The sequence below is a fragment of the Hylaeus anthracinus genome, unplaced genomic scaffold (assembly GCF_026225885.1).
Source record: "Hylaeus anthracinus isolate JK02 unplaced genomic scaffold, UHH_iyHylAnth1.0_haploid 11985, whole genome shotgun sequence".
NCBI lineage: Eukaryota > Metazoa > Arthropoda > Insecta > Hymenoptera > Colletidae > Hylaeus > Hylaeus anthracinus.
The window spans coordinates 9265124-9284686 of NW_026534333.1; the positions used below are offsets into that span (position 1 = coordinate 9265124).

The 19563-nt window shown below is 37.8% G+C and overlaps 1 protein-coding gene across 1 annotated transcript in view; it reads left to right on the plus strand.

Annotated features, from left to right (window-relative positions):
* Positions 1–19563, plus strand: part of LOC128887170 (extracellular serine/threonine protein CG31145) — an 82239-nt gene that overhangs the window by 42884 nt on the left and 19792 nt on the right. Inside the window, exons 2-3 of the mRNA XM_054142764.1 lie at positions 11789–11913; positions 16330–16405. Of these exons, the coding sequence (XP_053998739.1) occupies positions 11789–11913; positions 16330–16405 (201 nt within the window). The remainder of the gene's footprint in view (positions 1–11788; positions 11914–16329; positions 16406–19563) is intronic.

The window sequence follows — 19563 nt, forward strand, 5'->3', positions numbered from 1 at the left end:
GACCCTATGAATAACAAATGAACGCCACCTTCGTGGCTTCGCTCTTGCGTCGCCTTTTTTCTTCCGTCTCCTTTCCTTCCACTTTCCTCTGAGCCCCCTTTACGTCCTTCTTGTTCTGCACTAGCGCAGATAAGCCACGTTAAAAGATTCAATGGTTGGTACTCTCCATTAACAACCACCCTCTGGTTTATAGTCTCCCGAATTTTACCCTCTCCTCGAATTAAATTGCTGCTCTTCGTGGGGTTATTGTTGGCATATGGCAACATCCGTAGTCCCTCAAGGAGGTCGGATAAACATTCGAAGTTTTTTGAATAGTTTCTATCCAAAGAGATAGAAATTTAGATTTAGAAATTTTATATTCCAGTTCCTAGGTTCTTACGCTCGTTTTCAGCTTTACCCCACCTGACTCTCAACACACCCCTCATGAAGCACCGAGGAGTCCTTTCTCCCACCCCAACATTTTAATTTCCCCCGGTCGACACTGTTTTCCGAACTCAACTGATTTCCAGAAGTTCCTTTCATCCAGCCATGTGGATTCTGAATCTTCCATAGAAATCAAAGGAATCTTCATCGTCCGCATAAGTTCGATGTTCACCAATCCTCCAAAATCTCGCGAAAGAACTCCTCGAACTACCACCGATTAACTCTGCCTCATGGAAATCGCTGATGTCTCCGATGTCGTTTCTTCGGCCGCGTCTTACCTCGGGGAGCTGCGGGAAAAGGTCATTCGAAACTCATCATCCCCGATACGGAAATGCCCCGGACATATCCAGGGCTCAATCTCGGATCTGTTGGTTTACGATCGGTCGTACATGCGAACGAAGCTTAAATCCTAGTCCTGATAGAGTTACAGACGCGGCCGGAGTTCCCGGGTGCTAGCCGGGCAGAGGGAAAGGGAGGGAGACGAGATTAGTTCGACTCGCGCGTGTGTTTCCGAACTCAATCTACGTCGGAAGATTCGGTTTGCAGTTTGGCTTGTTCGCGAGCACGCCGCCTGCCAGGCACACCGGAAGACTCGCGATGGTTCCTCGACTTCCGCTCGTCTCGCGCCCCTGAGCCGCCCCTCCTAGGAAACACACTAATCAGACAATACCGTAATCAGGCCAGGCTCGTTTACCTGGCGTCTCAAAGGCGTTCGAATTAATTGTCTCCCTAGCTAATTTGATTATTTGTTAATGACCGATGGGGGCAAATCGAAATTGACTTGTTACAGTTATGCTTGCTTTCAAAGTTCGATGTTTTTTATCTTCTACTGTCGTTGCGTTCTTGACAATTTTAGTTACAGCGGCTGTATTTGATTTTGTTTTTCAGTTGTAGCCATTTTATGGATCTCGAAGGGAGTTCTCGAATTGGTCATCTTTGGCCACGATATTGGGTCATTTTATAAGTAACGCGGTTTTTTCTAGGGATAGTTTTGAAATTAGACCACAAATTTGATGTTTTAATTTTTATCAAAAGTATGTTTGCTGTTTTGTGTGCCTTCTTTACACCTCAATCTTACATACCTGGTTTAATTAAAAAAAACGTCACCAGGGAAGACAAAACTCGACATTTTAATTATATTCAAAAATATGTTATATATCATATAATGTATGTATATTGTTAATTCAAAATTTTCACTTCTATGTTGACATTTTTTAATGGAACACGTAGTTCGACGTTTTAATTTCACTTAATAATATATTTTCGAGTGTTACATACTTCTTTCAATTTCAATCTTAAGTTTTCTATCCCTCGACATTTTTTAAATTATACAATGAGTTTTCAAATTTTATTCTTAATCGAAAGTATTTCTTATTTACATTTACATATCTTCACCTTCGATTTTTAAATTTTTGTAGATTTTTCAAGAACAATATCTTTTCATGTAATCAATTAATGTATTTTTCATCTTAAATTTTCGTTAACACTTTCTAGACGAAACAAACCATTTGACACGATAATTTCACTCGAAAATTTATTTTCCAGCGTTATTTAGACCTTTTTTTGCAATTCAGTTTTAATTTGACCATTCTCTGATGACGAAAGTTCTTTGGACATCAGCCTCTGTATCGAACCCTTGCCCCCTGATGTAATTGTAGATACTACAGCAGAAATCATAGTCTCATGGTACAAGGAGAATGGTAGTCTCAAGGCGCTGGTTTGGAGAGAATACGGCGGCGGTGTAGGTGTCATAATCATAACTTCCCATTCAAACAGTTTCAGTGTTTGTACCGTTTCTCGTTCCATATGAAGCCTGGCGTTGTACCGCAATGAAAAATGACACATTTTCTGTTAGCCAGTACCTTTCTTGGCCTCTTTTCTTCAATAGATTGCTTCTGCCGACCCAGGTGTGGACAATACAGCTACTTCGTGATGGTTTTCTCGGCGTGTAATATAGCTCGTAACGGATGACTCCATTCATATCCCATAGTCCATTATCTTCGACGCTTAATATTGTTGTACAGAATCTATTTTTTGTCGTTACTAACTGCTTTGTTCAGGCATTGATTTTTCTTCTCTATAAGTGTAGATATCCATTGTTCTATTGAACTCTGATAATTCGTAACGAACCCATGATTCATGCTGATAATTATTAATTCCACCTTTAGATTCAGATTTTAATCTGTTATCGTTCTTAGCAGATCATGATCGAACTCTTGGAGGTCTCCTCTTCCCAGCTCATCTTCAAAGCTCTAGTTCTCAAACCAGAAACCAGATTCTCTTCAGCACTCACAGTCCTCCATTATTGCATGGACATTTTTCTCTACTGACTTTTGTAACAAATCATCATCAACTTCTTGCGGATGTCATGACCCTGGGATATCTCCAGGGATATAGTCCTTAGACTAGAAACGCTGAATTCGTATTTATCCTTAACTTACAGTTGCAGTGTCTAAACAGTAAATGCTTCACTGTTTATTTATCGTTGTCACGGTGCTAACTCCCAAAGCAAAACACGTCTTATCTGAAGTTCTGACGTCTGCGAGATGAGGGTTTGACAATTTGTGATTTAAAAATATATTTTTAATCGACATTATAATGTCGAGTATATTCTTTCGTGTAAAAAATATCGCAAGAAATTTGAAAACATAAGGTTAAATGAAAAAGATAGATGACACTGGATTTTTAGTAGAATATTTTCCCCTATTTGTCTCTGCTTGGAGGAAATGTGATTTTCCAGCTTTTTCTTTCATCGTTCATCAGTTTCGTGAGATAAGTGCAGTCTGAAACGGAACTGGAGGTTCCTCGAGAACCTTCTTTGGTGGTTGATCAACTTCAAAGACCCTTGAGGAGGGCGTGGATTGCACGACACCTTAATTAGGTAACTTCAGAAGTGTCTGAATTAATTTCCTCAGACCTTCGCGCATGGCATGCATTATGGGCACTCCTCTGAACTACATAAAATGTTCAAACTCATTTTCACAGTTTTAAAATTTATTTTCGTTGAATTCTTTCTATCTAGGAAATATTTATCATAAACGTTGAATTATCTACTTCTTACCAACTTACCTCTTAAATTTTCAAATCGTTTCACAGTTTAGACGAAACGAAATATTTGACACTATACGTTCAGTCGAAAATGTATTTTTCATGGTTATTTAAATATTTTTCCTGTCGACGAAAGTCTTTCGTTTTTGACTTGAAGAATAAATCAGGCTTCTTCGATCTCATAACCAAGACACTAACAGAAACGCATTCTACTTGTTCGTCTCACGGAGATGGAGATCTATTCGCAATTCCAGTAACCGTCTCCTCAATCTTAATTTGCCACTATCATCTGGGTGGATCGTACAGTGATTTTGAAAACTGAAATTGATTACTATCGAGACAGGCGAAGTCTTCTTGAAAAATAGGTAAAATCAATCGAACACTTCTATATCGAATTCTCGCTCGAGAAGTCAGCTTTCGAAGCGAGACGAGAAAGCTCGCTGGAGGAGATTGGTAGACCTCGAAGAATGTGTCGAACAGAAGAAAAAACGTCGGAAACGACCTCTGTTATGCTAATCTTTATTGTCCTGGGCATTGTTAATTTCAAGGTCTGCTCTTTAGTGTTTCATAAATAACAGGGAGCACGAGAAACACATTAATGCCGCTGTGATTCATTGCGATAATGACATCTCTCTGACAAAGTTCTCTGAAAATAAAATTGTCGCTGGATGACTAATCGTCTCCCATAGACTCGTCATAGTTTTCGTCATTAATATTTTAAAGAAGAAACAATTTAGCACAGTTATCACGTTTGGAATGTATTTTTGAAGTTTTTCAATTTTGTAAATATCTCCAGTCTACTTTTGAGTTTCCGAACACCCAAAAATCTCCAGAAAATTCAATAAAGAAAAATCAACTGTTCTCTAGATGAAGGTTCAGTGGGTCTGCTGAGGGTTAAAATTCTCGCGATCTGCATCATGAATATTGAAGGATCCTCGAGGAGATCTCTGAATATAAATAGGCGAATCTCACTTCCATGATTGAAGATCTATAATATTCGAGAACGTTGTCGCAAGGATTGGAGTTGCCCGATTAACATTAAACTCAATCTTTATCCTTACTTTCTTATGCATTCATTTTTACCATCGCGATCGTGCTCGATTCCTCATGGGAACATCAATCGATAATTACATACGTATGTCCAGGCCTCGGCGTAATTTTCCGGCATTTCTTTTTTACGTTCAATTTTCATCTTATCTGCTTTTTATTACTAATGAAAGTAAGTTTATTGGCCTTGGTACGCGTAGGACTTTTATATTCTATATTGTTGGTAATTATGTCTGATTATTGTACTATTAAAGTGTTGTGACTTTTTCGTTATTGGACCAAATGACGAGAGCAAAATAATATATTTCAATTTGGCATAATATCAAGACTTCCACTTATATAAATAAAATAATGAAAAACTTGTAAACTCCATACTGCAACGTTATGTATCCTCAATTATTGAAATAACAGTTAGATACCAGAAGATATCTTTCGTTAAGCTCAGGCACGTAGGTGGGAACAAGGTTAACGATGAAACCAGAATAAACTGCATTCGCGAAACTGTTATTTCGAAGTCTAACCACTGTAATAAATGAAGGAACAATACTCTTCGACTTGGACGAAGTCGAGCAACGATCTATGGATAGAACTCCGTTCCAGTTTCCCGTTTTTATTGACTTCCTTCGTTCAAAATTTGCATGACTCCGGGGCACGTTATTCCACCTAATTCATGCGTGTGTCTCCGTTTCGCATAGGTGCGTTTAATATGCATGTACCTCGGCGCGTATGACGTAGATTAGACTCAGTACTAGGCAAAACAATGGATTACCTGCAAAACTACATCGCAGCCGTTGACGTCAATGTTTGCCGAAATTGCTTTGTCAACGAATTGGCCAGCATGTCGAGCATCTGTATTAATTGCTCTGTTTTCAATTAATGTCGCCCGTGCGCCTAGTTAAATAAGGTATTCCCGTGATAGAAACGCGTTTTACAATCCGTAAATCCGTAATCGAAATTCTCCTGCTACTGAGTGTCACGGTATTAACGAGTAGTATTGTATGCAGTTGAAGAGTAATTTTTAGTCGTCTACATTTCTGCCATTAAGCTTTCTAATTTTCAGCTATCTAATCAGATAAATCTATTTTTGTAGCAACAATTTTTGATAGCAACGACAAATAATATTCTGTCGTTACTCTTCGCTTTTAATTCACAGTGATACAACGAGCTATGCGAATCAATATAATTAATCTGAATTTCAACCTACGATAAAATATATAACGATTAACATTCGAATGCTTACAAAATACAGAATTTAAAAATTTCGAGTTCGAACCCAGTTTCAAGACTTCCGTCTTATTAAAATTCTCCGTGAAAGGTGTTCGCGCTGATTAGAAGTCTTTACGTGAAACAATCGACCGTCAAAGCGTTAATTACAATCTAAGGAGCACTTCAACTTATACCAGTCGAATGAAGAAGAAGTGATTCGTTCAGAATTTTGTATGCAATTAACGAATCTAGACTCTGCAAATTATGGGCGTGACCAAAAATGACGAATGGTCGACGTTCGTTTGAAATTCCCATTCATTCTCGGATTTCGATACTCGATTGTCGTAATTCATGGACAAACAGTCAATACCATGCATGGTATCGACCATCGTGGATTAACGCGATACAATAAAATATGACTTTGCTCGCGATAATGTCTTTTGTTTATATTCTTTGTTAAAAGCGTCGTTGATGTTGTCAACATAATAAGACCAATGAGTTCGACTTCATTGTCTAACAATGAAGAAATATTATTAGCTAATATTATTTTAATATATTGTTATTAAAATAAGGAAAATATTTATTATTTCTTATTAAAATTGTTTGTTTTGCAGTGGTTCGCTTAGTAAGTATCTTAAGAAAATTTATTATTTCCACTCTGTTTAACGTGACGGTTTGAAAATCCAATGAAAACGTTTTCATCTATGGTATCGAAGCACCTGCCAAAGTCAAATCAATCAAACTGTTCAAAGTTCATGAATGTCGAATGATGATACGCGAAGCACATCACCGTGCATTGTGTGTTTCAGGTATGGTTAATCGTTTTAATGTCGTCAAGGGGGAACTACTACTGTTTCCGCGGATTCTGTTTCCAATTATACCTTAAGCGATCCTTGTGTCTAGACGGGGCTTTAATTCGTAATACGATTGGACGCAGACTCTTGCAACGGATGAGAATCATCTTGGAGAATGTTTCTTGGAGAACGTCGTCTTTGACGCGTATCCACGTTGGATGATCATAATCTGCATTGGATTCATTAGGGAGATTAATTTCAAATTAATTTGCATCGTTGCGTTTATCTTTGATGTTTCTCCAAACGAATCGTTTCCACTATTTTCCCGTTGAGATATTTCTTAAGAATTTCCTTTTAAGAGAAAGATAACCTTAAGGTTCTGTTTGGTCATTATTACTCTTGCTTGGGAAAGTAATACATACTAATACATATTAGGGAAAAAGACCTGCAATACTTTTGTACGTACGTTCATAGTGGAATTTATGTGATTTGATTTCAAGTGTATCTGAAATGAATTATTTATAATAATAATTTCTCAAGTGTAGTAAGCGGTCTTTAAACCTCTTACAGTTATACAGGGAGATTCTGCATGAAGAAAGAAGTCGAAAATATAGAATAAAAATGTTTAACGTGTAGCTTTGTTTTCGTGAAAATCGACTTTGAATTTTCGCCGAGTACGGGTGCGCTTGATCATGCCTCATTAGTAAAGAAACGAGGGCCTCATTTTTCACAGATATTCCAAAATGGAGGAGGGTAGGATATTTCAATCTTTCCGCTGCACGTGTTTGTAGTGACGATGTGCAGCAGGCGAGCCCGCTCGACGACATCTCCAAAATGTTCATCGCGAGTAATAGAATCGCATCGAAATCCGCGGACCGCGAAAATAAACAAGAAAGTTAATTAATATGACTAGGTGGAACGAGGCGCACGGTTCGATCCCCGCGTCGAATCGTTCTCATAAAACGACACTCGGACAGCCTAGTTACACGGGTTGCACGTCTACAGGCAAGACGTAATCAGTCAGTGTACATGAAAGCGTGACCTAAGCCTTCGTTACTGCACGTGCATGCGCCATGAAATTGCATTAGTGATCACTGCATATTGAGGCAGACTGTGTGCATTCTGACCTGTACACACAGGGACGCGCGAGCGGGTACACGTACAGCGGCTCGTGTACACTTCCACGAATTGTATGAAACCCCAACTAGATATACACGGTGTGTCTACTTTAACGATCTCATCAATTGCGACCTGGCCAATATATGCCAACACCGTCGGTTCCATATTGATTTTCATGCCTCAGCCAAAAATCATATCTTCGCGTCCCGACGGAACCGAGGACTTTCGACAATTTTTAAACGAACCTGCGCTATTGTCAACCGCGAGGAAGCAACTGGTAGCAATTGGTGTTTGTTTGAAGCTGTTTCACGCATTAGTAATTTAAATAGTAGCTCTAAAGAGGGCCTAAAACAAGGTCTGATACGTTCAGGGAAATATATGTCCGAAGTGTTCTCTATTTTTCAAACATGTATCAATGCCACCGAAACACGTGTCAGTGGCATCACCACATGTAACTATAATTCAACGGGACTTTAAAATTATTGTGAACCGCGTGACAATCCAGAGAACGTAACTTCTAGCCTTTTAAAATGCATGGAACGCCATTCACGACTCCGGTCCCTCGTTCTACGTCAGAACCAAGGCTTTGCCGCCCGTCAGATAGGCTATCCCATGCCAGGGAGGGTGCTTTCCATAGCGCTACATGAACACCGTTAAGGGATGGTCCTGGCCTTATCTCTGGCTACTATGGTCGAGTTGCGTATGCGTAACACGCGTTCCCAGGAATGTAGATTTCCTCGGTACCCAACATCCACCGAATTGCTTTGATAGGGACTCCTTATGTCTACCTCTTACTCAACACTTTTGTTCCAATGGTCCAATTCCTCGTCTTTTCTTCGTGTTCCCAATCTTTTCCATTGTCTTCGAAATGAAGATCCTTTTCTCAATCCGTTTCGAATCCATATATTTTTCTTCTAAAATGGAGGTTATATGTTATACATATGTATATGTATACATATACCAGTGTTGGGCAACGGCGAATTAAATTTACAACCAAATGATCGATTAATTGAAAATTTAATAGCAATCGAGTGCATGCTCTAAACTGCAGTTAACATACTTGATAAATTTCCAAGTCTGTAATATGTTTCTCGTACATTCGTTATAAACTACCATCCATGTCAGCCAATTTTCATTTTCTCAGCTTCGTATTTGTCGTATTTAAAACTTTTTACACAAAATTCCTCTTTTCCTCTCTTCTCGATCCCGTTTTCTTTTGCAATCAAACTCTCGACTAAACGAATAAAATAAATTCCTAGGTCTCGTCGACGTTGACCTTAATTATTACACACCCTGTGCATCGACGCACGCAACTTCTGCGCCACCCATTCGCTTTCAATTGCCGATTCTCGTGGCCAACAAACGAAAACAGATTCACCCTCTCGCGACGAGCGGTTTTCCAAGCCTGGCTTCACAAAAATCCGGGAAAAGTTTGCGCGCGACGCTTGGAAAGCACTTTCCCCGACCCCTGTTTCGTTCCTCGAATTTGCATACGACCACCGCATGGCCAGTGGGACTGAGGGAAGAAGTCGAAGAGACGAAGGAGGGTGCTTGTTTCACGGCTGGTAGTCCAAGCGATCCACCGTTTCAGCATAAAATCTTCACCTTCGCTCTCTTCCTTTTTGCCATGGAAAAGACAGCTGGACGATGGCCGGGACACCCCCTGCGGCTTGCATACTAACCACTCGACGACGCCGCGTTAAACCCTGCTGAATTATCTCGAGATTCGACAGACAGAAGGGGATGAACCTCCCGACGACTGTTGTTTCGACCAGTTATTATCTAACCGTGACTTACAAGGAATGTCAGCCAAACGAAAACGCGCTGATTTTTGTGAAACTTAATGGACAGGTAGAGCATCGTAAAGTATTAAACACGTATTCTTTTTATTTCGACAGACATTCATGTTCAAGGGGTGAAAAATTACCCTCGAAGCTGTGAACGACGTATCTATTTAATTAAATTTCTAAACAAACCAAAAAATAGAAATAGAAAGCAATGTTAAATACAAAAAATGTTTGGATGGAAAATACGAGTCGTAAGAAAGATCGAAATCACATGGATGACGATTGTTGACATGTTTCAAAATATGACAATAACTCAGAGAGACAGTCAGCCACTATTTTTCTCGAGGGGAAATCAGGTTACGAAAGTTGCCTCGTCAGGACTCTAACGAAGTTGAAAAGAATATTGAAATAAATTTCCAAATGGACATGATTTACGTCTTGAACAGCTTACGGAAGAACTTTCAGAACTCAGTGGCGGAAAACTCTATTAGCCCCTCGTCCAACGTTTGTAGAACAGAAAGCAATTATCACTGTTAAACGCCAGCACCTGTGCAGTTCCAGGATGCTACGTTTCCATGATTTCGAACGTTTCACGCATTATAAATTTAATTCATAACGCGTAAGTCTAATTTCACTTTGTTTTCGTGTATAGTTATCAATACTAATAACTATTTTTGCTGTGATCGAACAATTGACCTACGCAATACGTAAACAACAGAAGAGCAGCAACAGAAAAGACATTCTTAAATGAGAAGGACGAAGTACCACATAGAGATATCAGCGTCTGTTATAAATATCGTCGCGGAATTTGACAGATGTCAGTTCGATATTAATCTCTACGGTTCGCTTTAATTATATTGAAACTCTACTCAGTTGTCTACGAACAATGCCAGCGGCAAATATTTGTCAAATTCCATGCATAATAACGGGATACGATTCAGACGTTCATCCCGTAAATTTTCCAGGAATGTTCCCACGAATCCCGAGTTCTATATAACCAGATTTAGGCTGGCCGACGGTCGTAAAAAGTTGTTTTTCCTGAAAATTTTATCGTCCACCACGGTCGACCGAAAGCTCGCGGTACGATCTATTAAAATTAATCAGTAGACTAATTGTCACCTTCATCATCCGCTCGTTTCTCTTCCTGTGATTATTGCAAACGCGCTGCACAACGCATTTCGCGCGAGTTTCCCGACTAGACAACGCAGAATTTATTTATTTACGATATGCGTAACGCAGCTGTGTTAGTGGGTCGTGTAAAGAGAACGTTTGGAATGATTGGTTGCTGGAACAAAATTATTTAAGTTAATGTTTGCAGGGATTTAACTTTTCGTGTTAGCAAGCTCAACTTTTATTAGGTAATATTAGCATTATACAGAGTTTACCAAAAGAAGGTTTAAAATTTTATTTTTAATTATTTGATTATTTATAGTAATTATTAGACTGACAAATTTTATGCAATTATAGAAATGAGATGAAATGTACAAGAATGTACTCAAATTAAAAAATATCTATATATAAAATATCAAAAATAAAATATATGTTATTACGTTTCGAAAATACGGGATACTTTCATTTAAATTTCATTTCTTTATCAACATCTCTAGAAATATATTCCTGCGCAATCATTCGTAGTCTAGTGGTTATTAATCTCACCGAAAAATACCAGGGAAGACGTTAATTTATTAAATTAGGTGAAGATAAACTTGTACAAAGAGAACCAAAAATAGAGGCTTCATCGAGCTTTCGGAAAAAAATAATTATTTACCGCGTTAAAAATACCGACAATCGTTCGAAACTTTTTCCAGACCAGTGGAGAGAGACTGAAGTTTCCGGGAAGTTTCCCAATTTCTGTTTCATTCGAATGCTGGCACTGTTTTCTACACAGCCTTCGACTTTTCGCGCGAATTCCGTCGCTCGCGACAATTCATCGTCCATCTCGCGACAGTGCGTGGAAAAGAATATTCTGCGGAGCGATTAGTTTACCAGGGGAATTGCCACTGGCAAGCACGTTGCGTTGCGACATAGTTTCTTGTCAAAATTTTCGGATAGAAATAGCACTGGTAGCAAAAATATCCCCAATGACTTCTCGTTTCGCTTACATTAAAACGAAGCATTATTATTGCAGAGTTAGGTAATCATCAAATGACGTAAGCTTGACAACTAAATTCACTGATACTTGGTAGTAATAATTACGTTTATCAAATTGTATGTAGTTTTATTCGGTAAACGTTCATTCGTTGATGATTTAATGGCAAAAACATTTTTCATCCTCAATTGCAATAAATAAAATTCTGTGCTTTAATTGTAATAGTTTCATTCCTATCGCAAATTAATTATTTTCTCCCTTTTCTTTGATTTTAGGAGAAACAGTTCGACTCTGGAAAAGTTCCACTTGCAAATATCCAGAACGGAACTGTATCCAAAGGATTCGAAATATGTGGACCAATTGTTGCACGAAATTGCGACCAAGCCCATCGTTCATGTTGGTAAGTATCTTCCTAGTCTTCATATCGACTCTTTTATTTCTTTTGAGCTTAAGTTTAGTCCATTTAAGTGCGAAACTGTCACCTCAGTTATTCCACGAAATCCATATATCACAATACAATTATTTCCATTCTTCTTAACGTCACTTTGCCTTACATAAATTTAATTATATGTCCAATTGCTAAAGTGGTATTATACAAGAAGGTCACGAAGGCCATTCGAATTTTTGAAGTACGAAACAAAATTTCCATGTTCTTAAATTTTCTTAACTTTTCTTAACTATGGTATTTTCGAAGTTCAAAGCGCAACGAGTTAGTTTGCATCGCTTAGGAGAATCGAATGTTACTGGTCAGATGTTCTATCGGTGCGCAATGCATATCAATCGAAATTCTTTGGACGCTCCCTGTTCAACTCCTTCTGCTCAGGTATTACAGCGATCGAACATGCTGTAATATAAATTTTCGAGCGACAGTGCACGCAAATCGTGCCCGGAATTTTTCCTATGGCAAAGTAATGGATGGTAAGCCGAGGACCGTACGTGGACCTTTATTAAATTTTACATGGTTCGCAGTAAATCGACTTTTTCGAGAGGTCTTCGAGCCATTTGACGTGCCATAAGATTATCTATGTTCGCAGATATTAATTTGTTCGTTGATAAATTCGAGACGTCTACTTTACTGTCTTTGACAAGATTAAAAATTGTATTTGACTGATAATGAAAAAATTTAAAAATTGTTGTTAAATTGACATATTTAATAGAGAGGAGCCAATCTATAGTGGATTATTATTTACACTGTGCTCGTACTGACAATTATCATCTCCCTTTGTGTACTCAATATGACAAGTAACTTCTATACGAATAATTACAAATTTATTGAAGCATAGTGAATGATTGAGCATTAACTAAAAATATCTTCGCAATTGTTGACTATTCAACCAAAACCATCAGTATAATTTGGTTTAAGAGACGTATATGTATATATTATTATTATTATTATTAAATGTTTCCGGTTTACATCGAGGTTATTCGTCAGAATAATCAAGTTAGTTACAAAGTATACAAAATAACAATGAAATATTCTATATTTTCTTAACACGATACTTTGCATTATTAACGCCATAATTTTATTATTATCTTCATTCTGTAGATAACTGCAACAAGATAGTAAAAATATTCTCCGTTCCTTCTTAAAGAACACTACCATTCGAGAAATTATCGATCCGATTATCACCAGTATAATGAAAATCAATTGATTATTTTTGGCTTATATTCGATATTATATTCGATTTATCAACTATTCCGATGTCCAGCTGTGAATGCGCTTCATGGAACATAACTACAACACAGAATACATGAACGTGTCCCTTGCAGTAACGGGATCGACGCAACAAATGAAACGAACAGAGAGGATTAGACGCGGAAGCATAAAATTAATTTGGAAACGGCGCCGTGGTTATCTTCTCTGTTGGAATTAATTCCTCTCCGGCCCATGAAGCCATTCAATTAACCGGCGTTATTGTGACCGTAGTTTTGTGCTTAGTAATTGCTGCGACGCGGTTTATTGACTAACAATACCGCGATCGTTCGATCCGAAAGAGAGAACGAGCGGAACAGACGGTTCGCGTGGTCTGAGAACTATAACGTTGTAAAATTAGCCATGGCGTGTCGTTGCGCGCGCAATCCTCGACTCGATCGTCGCGTCGACTATTGTTCGATTATTTATACCCAATCGCGACATGTGTATGCTCTCGCTTGTTTTCGTCCTGTCGTTTGAATGTCAATCTGAAAATCGTTTCGCAAACGTCAGGCAGTTGTTAACAATAAATTCCTACAATGAAGTTTAAAAAATCGAAGAACGCGTCAAAGTGTCGATTTGATCGATTCTAGTCGATTCCTTCGGTCGGCGGTGAATTTCGTCGCGTAGACGAGTCGGTGTAATTTCGATTGCATCAAGTCGAAGAGCGACAGATTGTTACACAAATGGTGAGACGAGCCGAAGGGTCGAGTGGCAACGGAACGAAATTAAATCGGAACCAAGGAGTCCCAGGCTGCCGCGGATGCAATTATTAAGCAGTATCGAACTGCCGTAGGAAATTAGATCGTCGATCAAAAGGGAGGATGGAACGAAGATGCTTCCCCGGGCATCTCGGTGACAAAGGAGGTCGGTCCAACTTGCTAAACAATAATTAAATTGCGCGGCGAGGCTGCAGCCACTCGATACGCTGCGAACTGATTTCGATACGTAATCACGGCCCACGGAGTTAGACATTTAATCGGGTTGAAGTTTCGTCGACGCACTCGATTCCTAGCAAAAGATCTGATGTAAATAAAAATCGTATTGGCAATGATTGCAGAGTTTCGACATAAAATTAATTTCTTCAGAAACGAATTGTTTTGTATAGATTATTAATATTATATAGATAATATTATATAGATAATTAATAGAGTATTAATACCTTCAAAACAATTCGAAACAATTCGTGTCTGAAGAGGTTAATTTTCTGTTCTGAAAAACGGTACTTATTGAAGTGTATCCTCAAACAGTTCGCAAAGTTTTCTTTCCACCTATTTCTCCAATAATCTCCTAGAATCCCTTTTTCCCCAAGCGAGCGACCTTAGAAGTTTGCTCGAGTTCAAGGTAGAATTTCCATTCGATCGACTACCAGTATCGATAAAAATGTTTGTGTAAAACGCCAGCGTCCTTAAATAACCCCATTCAAGGTCGCTACGCGACCGCGTTGCTCTAAAATTGTTTTCGAAAATGATATCTGCAAAAAAATTGTTTGCGCAGTGGTAATAAACTCGTGAGAAAAAATTCTGACTTCTGGTTGTCCTGGTTACGCAAGACCACGCTCCACTTCTCAATGACAATTTTAATTGACAATTGCGATGATCAGTCATGATTCATTCTTTAAAATAATTACTTTCAACAATGCCTTTCATTATGCCTTTGAGTATTACTACCGGGAGAGCTCAAGTTCAATTCATCATGACATTATTATTATTAATACTGATATTAAGATAAATGAAAGCTTCTTAAACCTACATATTCTCTTAGTTTTCGTTGAATACTTTAACTTTTTATTTAGATCATGATTGTGATAGCTACCGATTGTCGCGTAACGATGTAAACGTAAGTAGTCCGAGTCAATAACTTCGACGGCGCGACAGGAAGCCGACGATTAATTGTTCTGTATGATAAATTGACCGCGAGTAACCCGCACGGCTGGTACGTAAATTAGGCATATATCATTTATGATATTGACACAGCGGGCGATGAACGATCGATATTCCTGCGGTGCGTCTCTGCCAAGAATTTTTCCATGTTAACTTGTTCCAAGCTGCACGATTTCTCATTACCAATCCATGGGGCAATTTTATTCCCGCAATCTCGAAGACTATTAAACCTGGCTTTTCACTTTAAATTTCTTCAGAAATTATCCACCGCAAAATTGCACAACTATCAATTAATTAAAGGATCCCGTGTTCAAACAATTCGTTTTGTCTGTTAAAGATCAATTAATTTGAATTCTGCTCGCCTTATGTAAACTGGATACTCGATAGAATTCCTTAATTAACCAATTATAGTTAATTATGGTTAATTGGCTAATTAACTGTCTTATTACAGAGCATTGGGAAATTTCTTTTGCTAGTATTTAAATGGACTTAAATATTACTTGAATTGATGAACTGAAGTTGATATTTGAGAAACTATTTTTCTCATTTTTGATATCTGATTCGTAGTTGGGAATCAACTATTTTAAAAGTACATACTTTCTGTAAAATTTCTGTATTTTAATGAGTTTAACGAAGACATTAAATAAATAAAAATGTATTCAAGTAAAGATATATAGTAATAATAATAATCATAATAATAATGAACGCGATAATATCCCTCTGAATCGTCAAACGTGCGATTTTCTGTTCACTTGAAAGCGGGGTTCTCGATTTTGATCTGCAACCAACGTGAACAAGGTATTTATAAACATAAATACCGGTAGGGATTATTTTGCGGCACGTAATCGTTGTGAAAATTGACAATCGAAGGTCAGAATAGACAATACACGAGATAAAATGGAATCCTCGAACGATCCTCGACAAGTGTTCGATGCAAATAGCGAAGAGGTTATTCGGAATGGGATCGAAATCGCTGTTTGATAGACGCACTTTCCTGATTATCCTTCGGTATCTGCATACGCGGAGAGTGCAATTAAGCAAGACTTAATCGTGCAGGGACCAATTGAATCGAAAATGCCGATTGTTCCGGGCTCCGTCAGACCGAGAAAATCGAGCTGGAAAACTACTCCTAAGCAATTTGCGTGTTCCAGTCTCTCGGTCGGATAATCGCCCCTTTATTTTCACGAAACTGGAGAGTAAACAATCCTGTTTTACCATTTTTTTTTTTTTTTGTTTTCAGTTCAGAAGGAAGGCGGCACGCAGCTGAAACTCGAGATAAACTATTCGTACATGCAGGCGTTGTTCAAACCCATGAGGTGAGTGGAATTAAATTTTATGGAGTTTTTTTTATATTCAACATATTAATGTATTCGTAGGCGAACAACTATTATTCTTTATCTATTCATTTTTAGATTGTCCTATAGAACGATTTTCACTTATCTATTCAGTTTTCTTCAATCGTATGTTTTATCTAAAAACATCCTGTCTAAGGGGCGCCAGCTAGTGCTGGAATCATGCCTCAACAATTGTATTAAATACCACATGATAACATAATAGCAAAGTCAACGTGAATTACTCGTATAATAAACGCGATTGATTTAAGTTAGCATCCGATTAATTCAAACAGTTACAACAAATCATGAATATAAATTTATTAACATATATGGTTTTATAATTTTAGATAAACCATGTTTTTGGAGAAGGATCTATCAGATAGGTCGAAGTCGTTAACATTATTTGCACAAACTATTTAATTTAACGTTCTCGATATAAAGAGATACACTTGTGGGATGTGAATCATAATTGTTGAATAGTAACAAGAAACGAATCTGAGATTTTATGTTTTCTGAATGTTGTAAACCATTCGTTTCCTTAAAAAATAGACGATTTTTTTAGAGTTTGTGAATTTTTCTCTAAGACAGTCCAACAGTAACCATGTATTATAATTATTACAGTGCAATATTAATTATATTAAAATATAAATTTCATTTATTCGGAGAAACGAATATTTCCAACCCTCAGAAAAATCGTTTCACCCAACAACGAGGTAAGTAGCGCGACAAAGTCTCGAAAGCTGAAACTGCTTTTCTTTCCCCGTTTTGTTTGTTAAGTACGAGTATATCTGCTCGGTTGATCAAAGGGAACGAGAGTTTCTTGAAAGCTGCCGCTTATCTCTGGTAAACGCGTGAATTACAACTGACGTCTAGAGAACCGAATGCACTGCTTAGCGTTACAAATGAAACTATAAAACTTCGAGGATGAAGATAAGAAGAGAAACTTTCGTGCCTTGGGACAAGGTTTACCTTGGATTATATTTCGCCGGTAATCGAATCCGTTGGAATCATTTCGAGTCCGCGTTAAAATCGAGGAATCACGTTGAATTTGGTCCACTTGGACGCGTCGATGTTAGTTTGCTCGTTCAACAATTTATTCAATCGTAACAACAATGCGAGAACCACCGAATAGGTGCTTTTCAAACCTTGTAAGTAAACTCGCTAGTGAAGGCACCCTTAAACCTCCCTTTTTAAACTAAGGATAAATCGAATATTTAAATAACATTGTCTGGGTTAGGTCATCGTTTCGTCTGCTAATTAGATAATGAATTTATTTAGTATAGTAGCAAATAAAATTAATTTGTTATTATACCAAATCAAATTTATTGGTTGTTTTAATAAATAAATTCTCGTGTAACTAGTACTGCGAATGACTTTTATAAATTTCTTTTTTAACAAGTTTTAATATTATATGACTACTTTTATAAATAGTCTCATATGTATTTCATTACTTTAAATCAATCTTACACATGATAATTGAACGTAGGATAAAATGAAATTAATGCAAAAGAGATAGAAGTTTCGTTATTTTCAGAAAATCGATTTTGAATATTCCGAATACGCGTTCGATTTAATACTGACTTCGCTATTTAGCATGTCTGACCATTATTCACTATTTCTACTTACATTGGTGTTCATGATCGTCGACAGTGATATGATCCGTAATAATATCTTGCAACACCTTAGACAGTAATAAAATCCAGAAAAAGTAATGTCATCAACAAAATTTATAAATAAACAACTCACATTTACTACCAGTGGCACGAATTTATAAAATTAAATTTCTTGAAAATAGAATTCTATTCCACGTATTTCGTTTATTTTATTCTCGTTTCATGTATAATATAACTGAATTTTTATTTGTACTTTTGTTCGTAATATTTTATATTCAGAAAAGAATGTTTAAGTAGTTAACTTTTTAATTTGATTTTCATAAGCACCCTTACCGAGCACGTTAAGCAGACTACTTATAGTTCACGTGCATCATTACAATAATTGTCTCCTGAAAATTGTGACGAGAGCAGTGTTATTAATTGATTGAATTTAAAGAAATTGGAAATGCAAATTGATTAGCTCGATAGTTTTAATGTTACTAGATGCGGTTCGAAAAAATTGAAATGAAACTTTTACAGTAAAAATTCACACATCCCCTTGAGAACAAATAAACAAAGCTTCTACTTTTATTCCGCTTAGGCCTGGATTAGGAAACAATCACTTTACTCAACTCCTCGAATGTTTCGCTAATTTACATAAAGAAGAAATCGTGTTAACGTGAACGTCGTCGAAAATATTTTCCGCGGTGTTTCATTTCACACGAAACGTTATTTGCTGTGTGGCACAGACGTTTGCGATTAGAAGCAACTCGTAGGAAATTGCGGAGGTGGAAATCGGGCTTCTTAGTCTCCGCGAATGACGGCGCAACCGGTGCAAAGATAGGGCTGGAAAGTTTCGTATCTTGAACTTGCAGCCAGCGGGAAATTACTTCAGCAGTTTGCCCGTGACGTGGCTTCTCTCGTCGCGAGATCCCGCAGGAATCGCGTGGACATTCCCGCTCGTCGATTCGGCCGCGATAAGAAATCGGGAAATTAACGCTGAAGCATCGTTCCTCGCAACTTCCCATCGTAAGGATTGGCCAGCAGAGTGAAAAACAGCTCGTAGAGCATTAAGACCTCATTCGTGCGAGTGGAAAGGGATGAAATCGTGGGAACGGCAAAGGACAGACGGAAGTTGGGAAAGCTCTTCCGATTGAGGCGTTTAACCTCTTCGGGGACACCGAAGCATACCGCGTGTAACGAAAGCAACTCGACGTGGGGATGTGTAACGTTTAACGCTAGAACTACCGAGCAAGTCAACTTCATCCGTTGTCACTTTCCACGTTAGTTTGTCTCTTCAAATGCCAGAGAAATGGATAAAAATGAATAGGAAAATGGAGATATAAATGAAAGGGTAGTGAATAGAAAAGTTTGAATACAAATGAAAATCAAAACTACCTAAACGGAAAACTCAAGCACAAATGGATGGAAATCAAATGGAAAATTGAAGTGTAAATGAAAGGGAAATGAAAACGAGGAGAAAAAGTAGAAGAAAATTTGTAAAGAAAATCAAATACCAAGGAAAGTGACGTGAAATTCAAGTTCTTC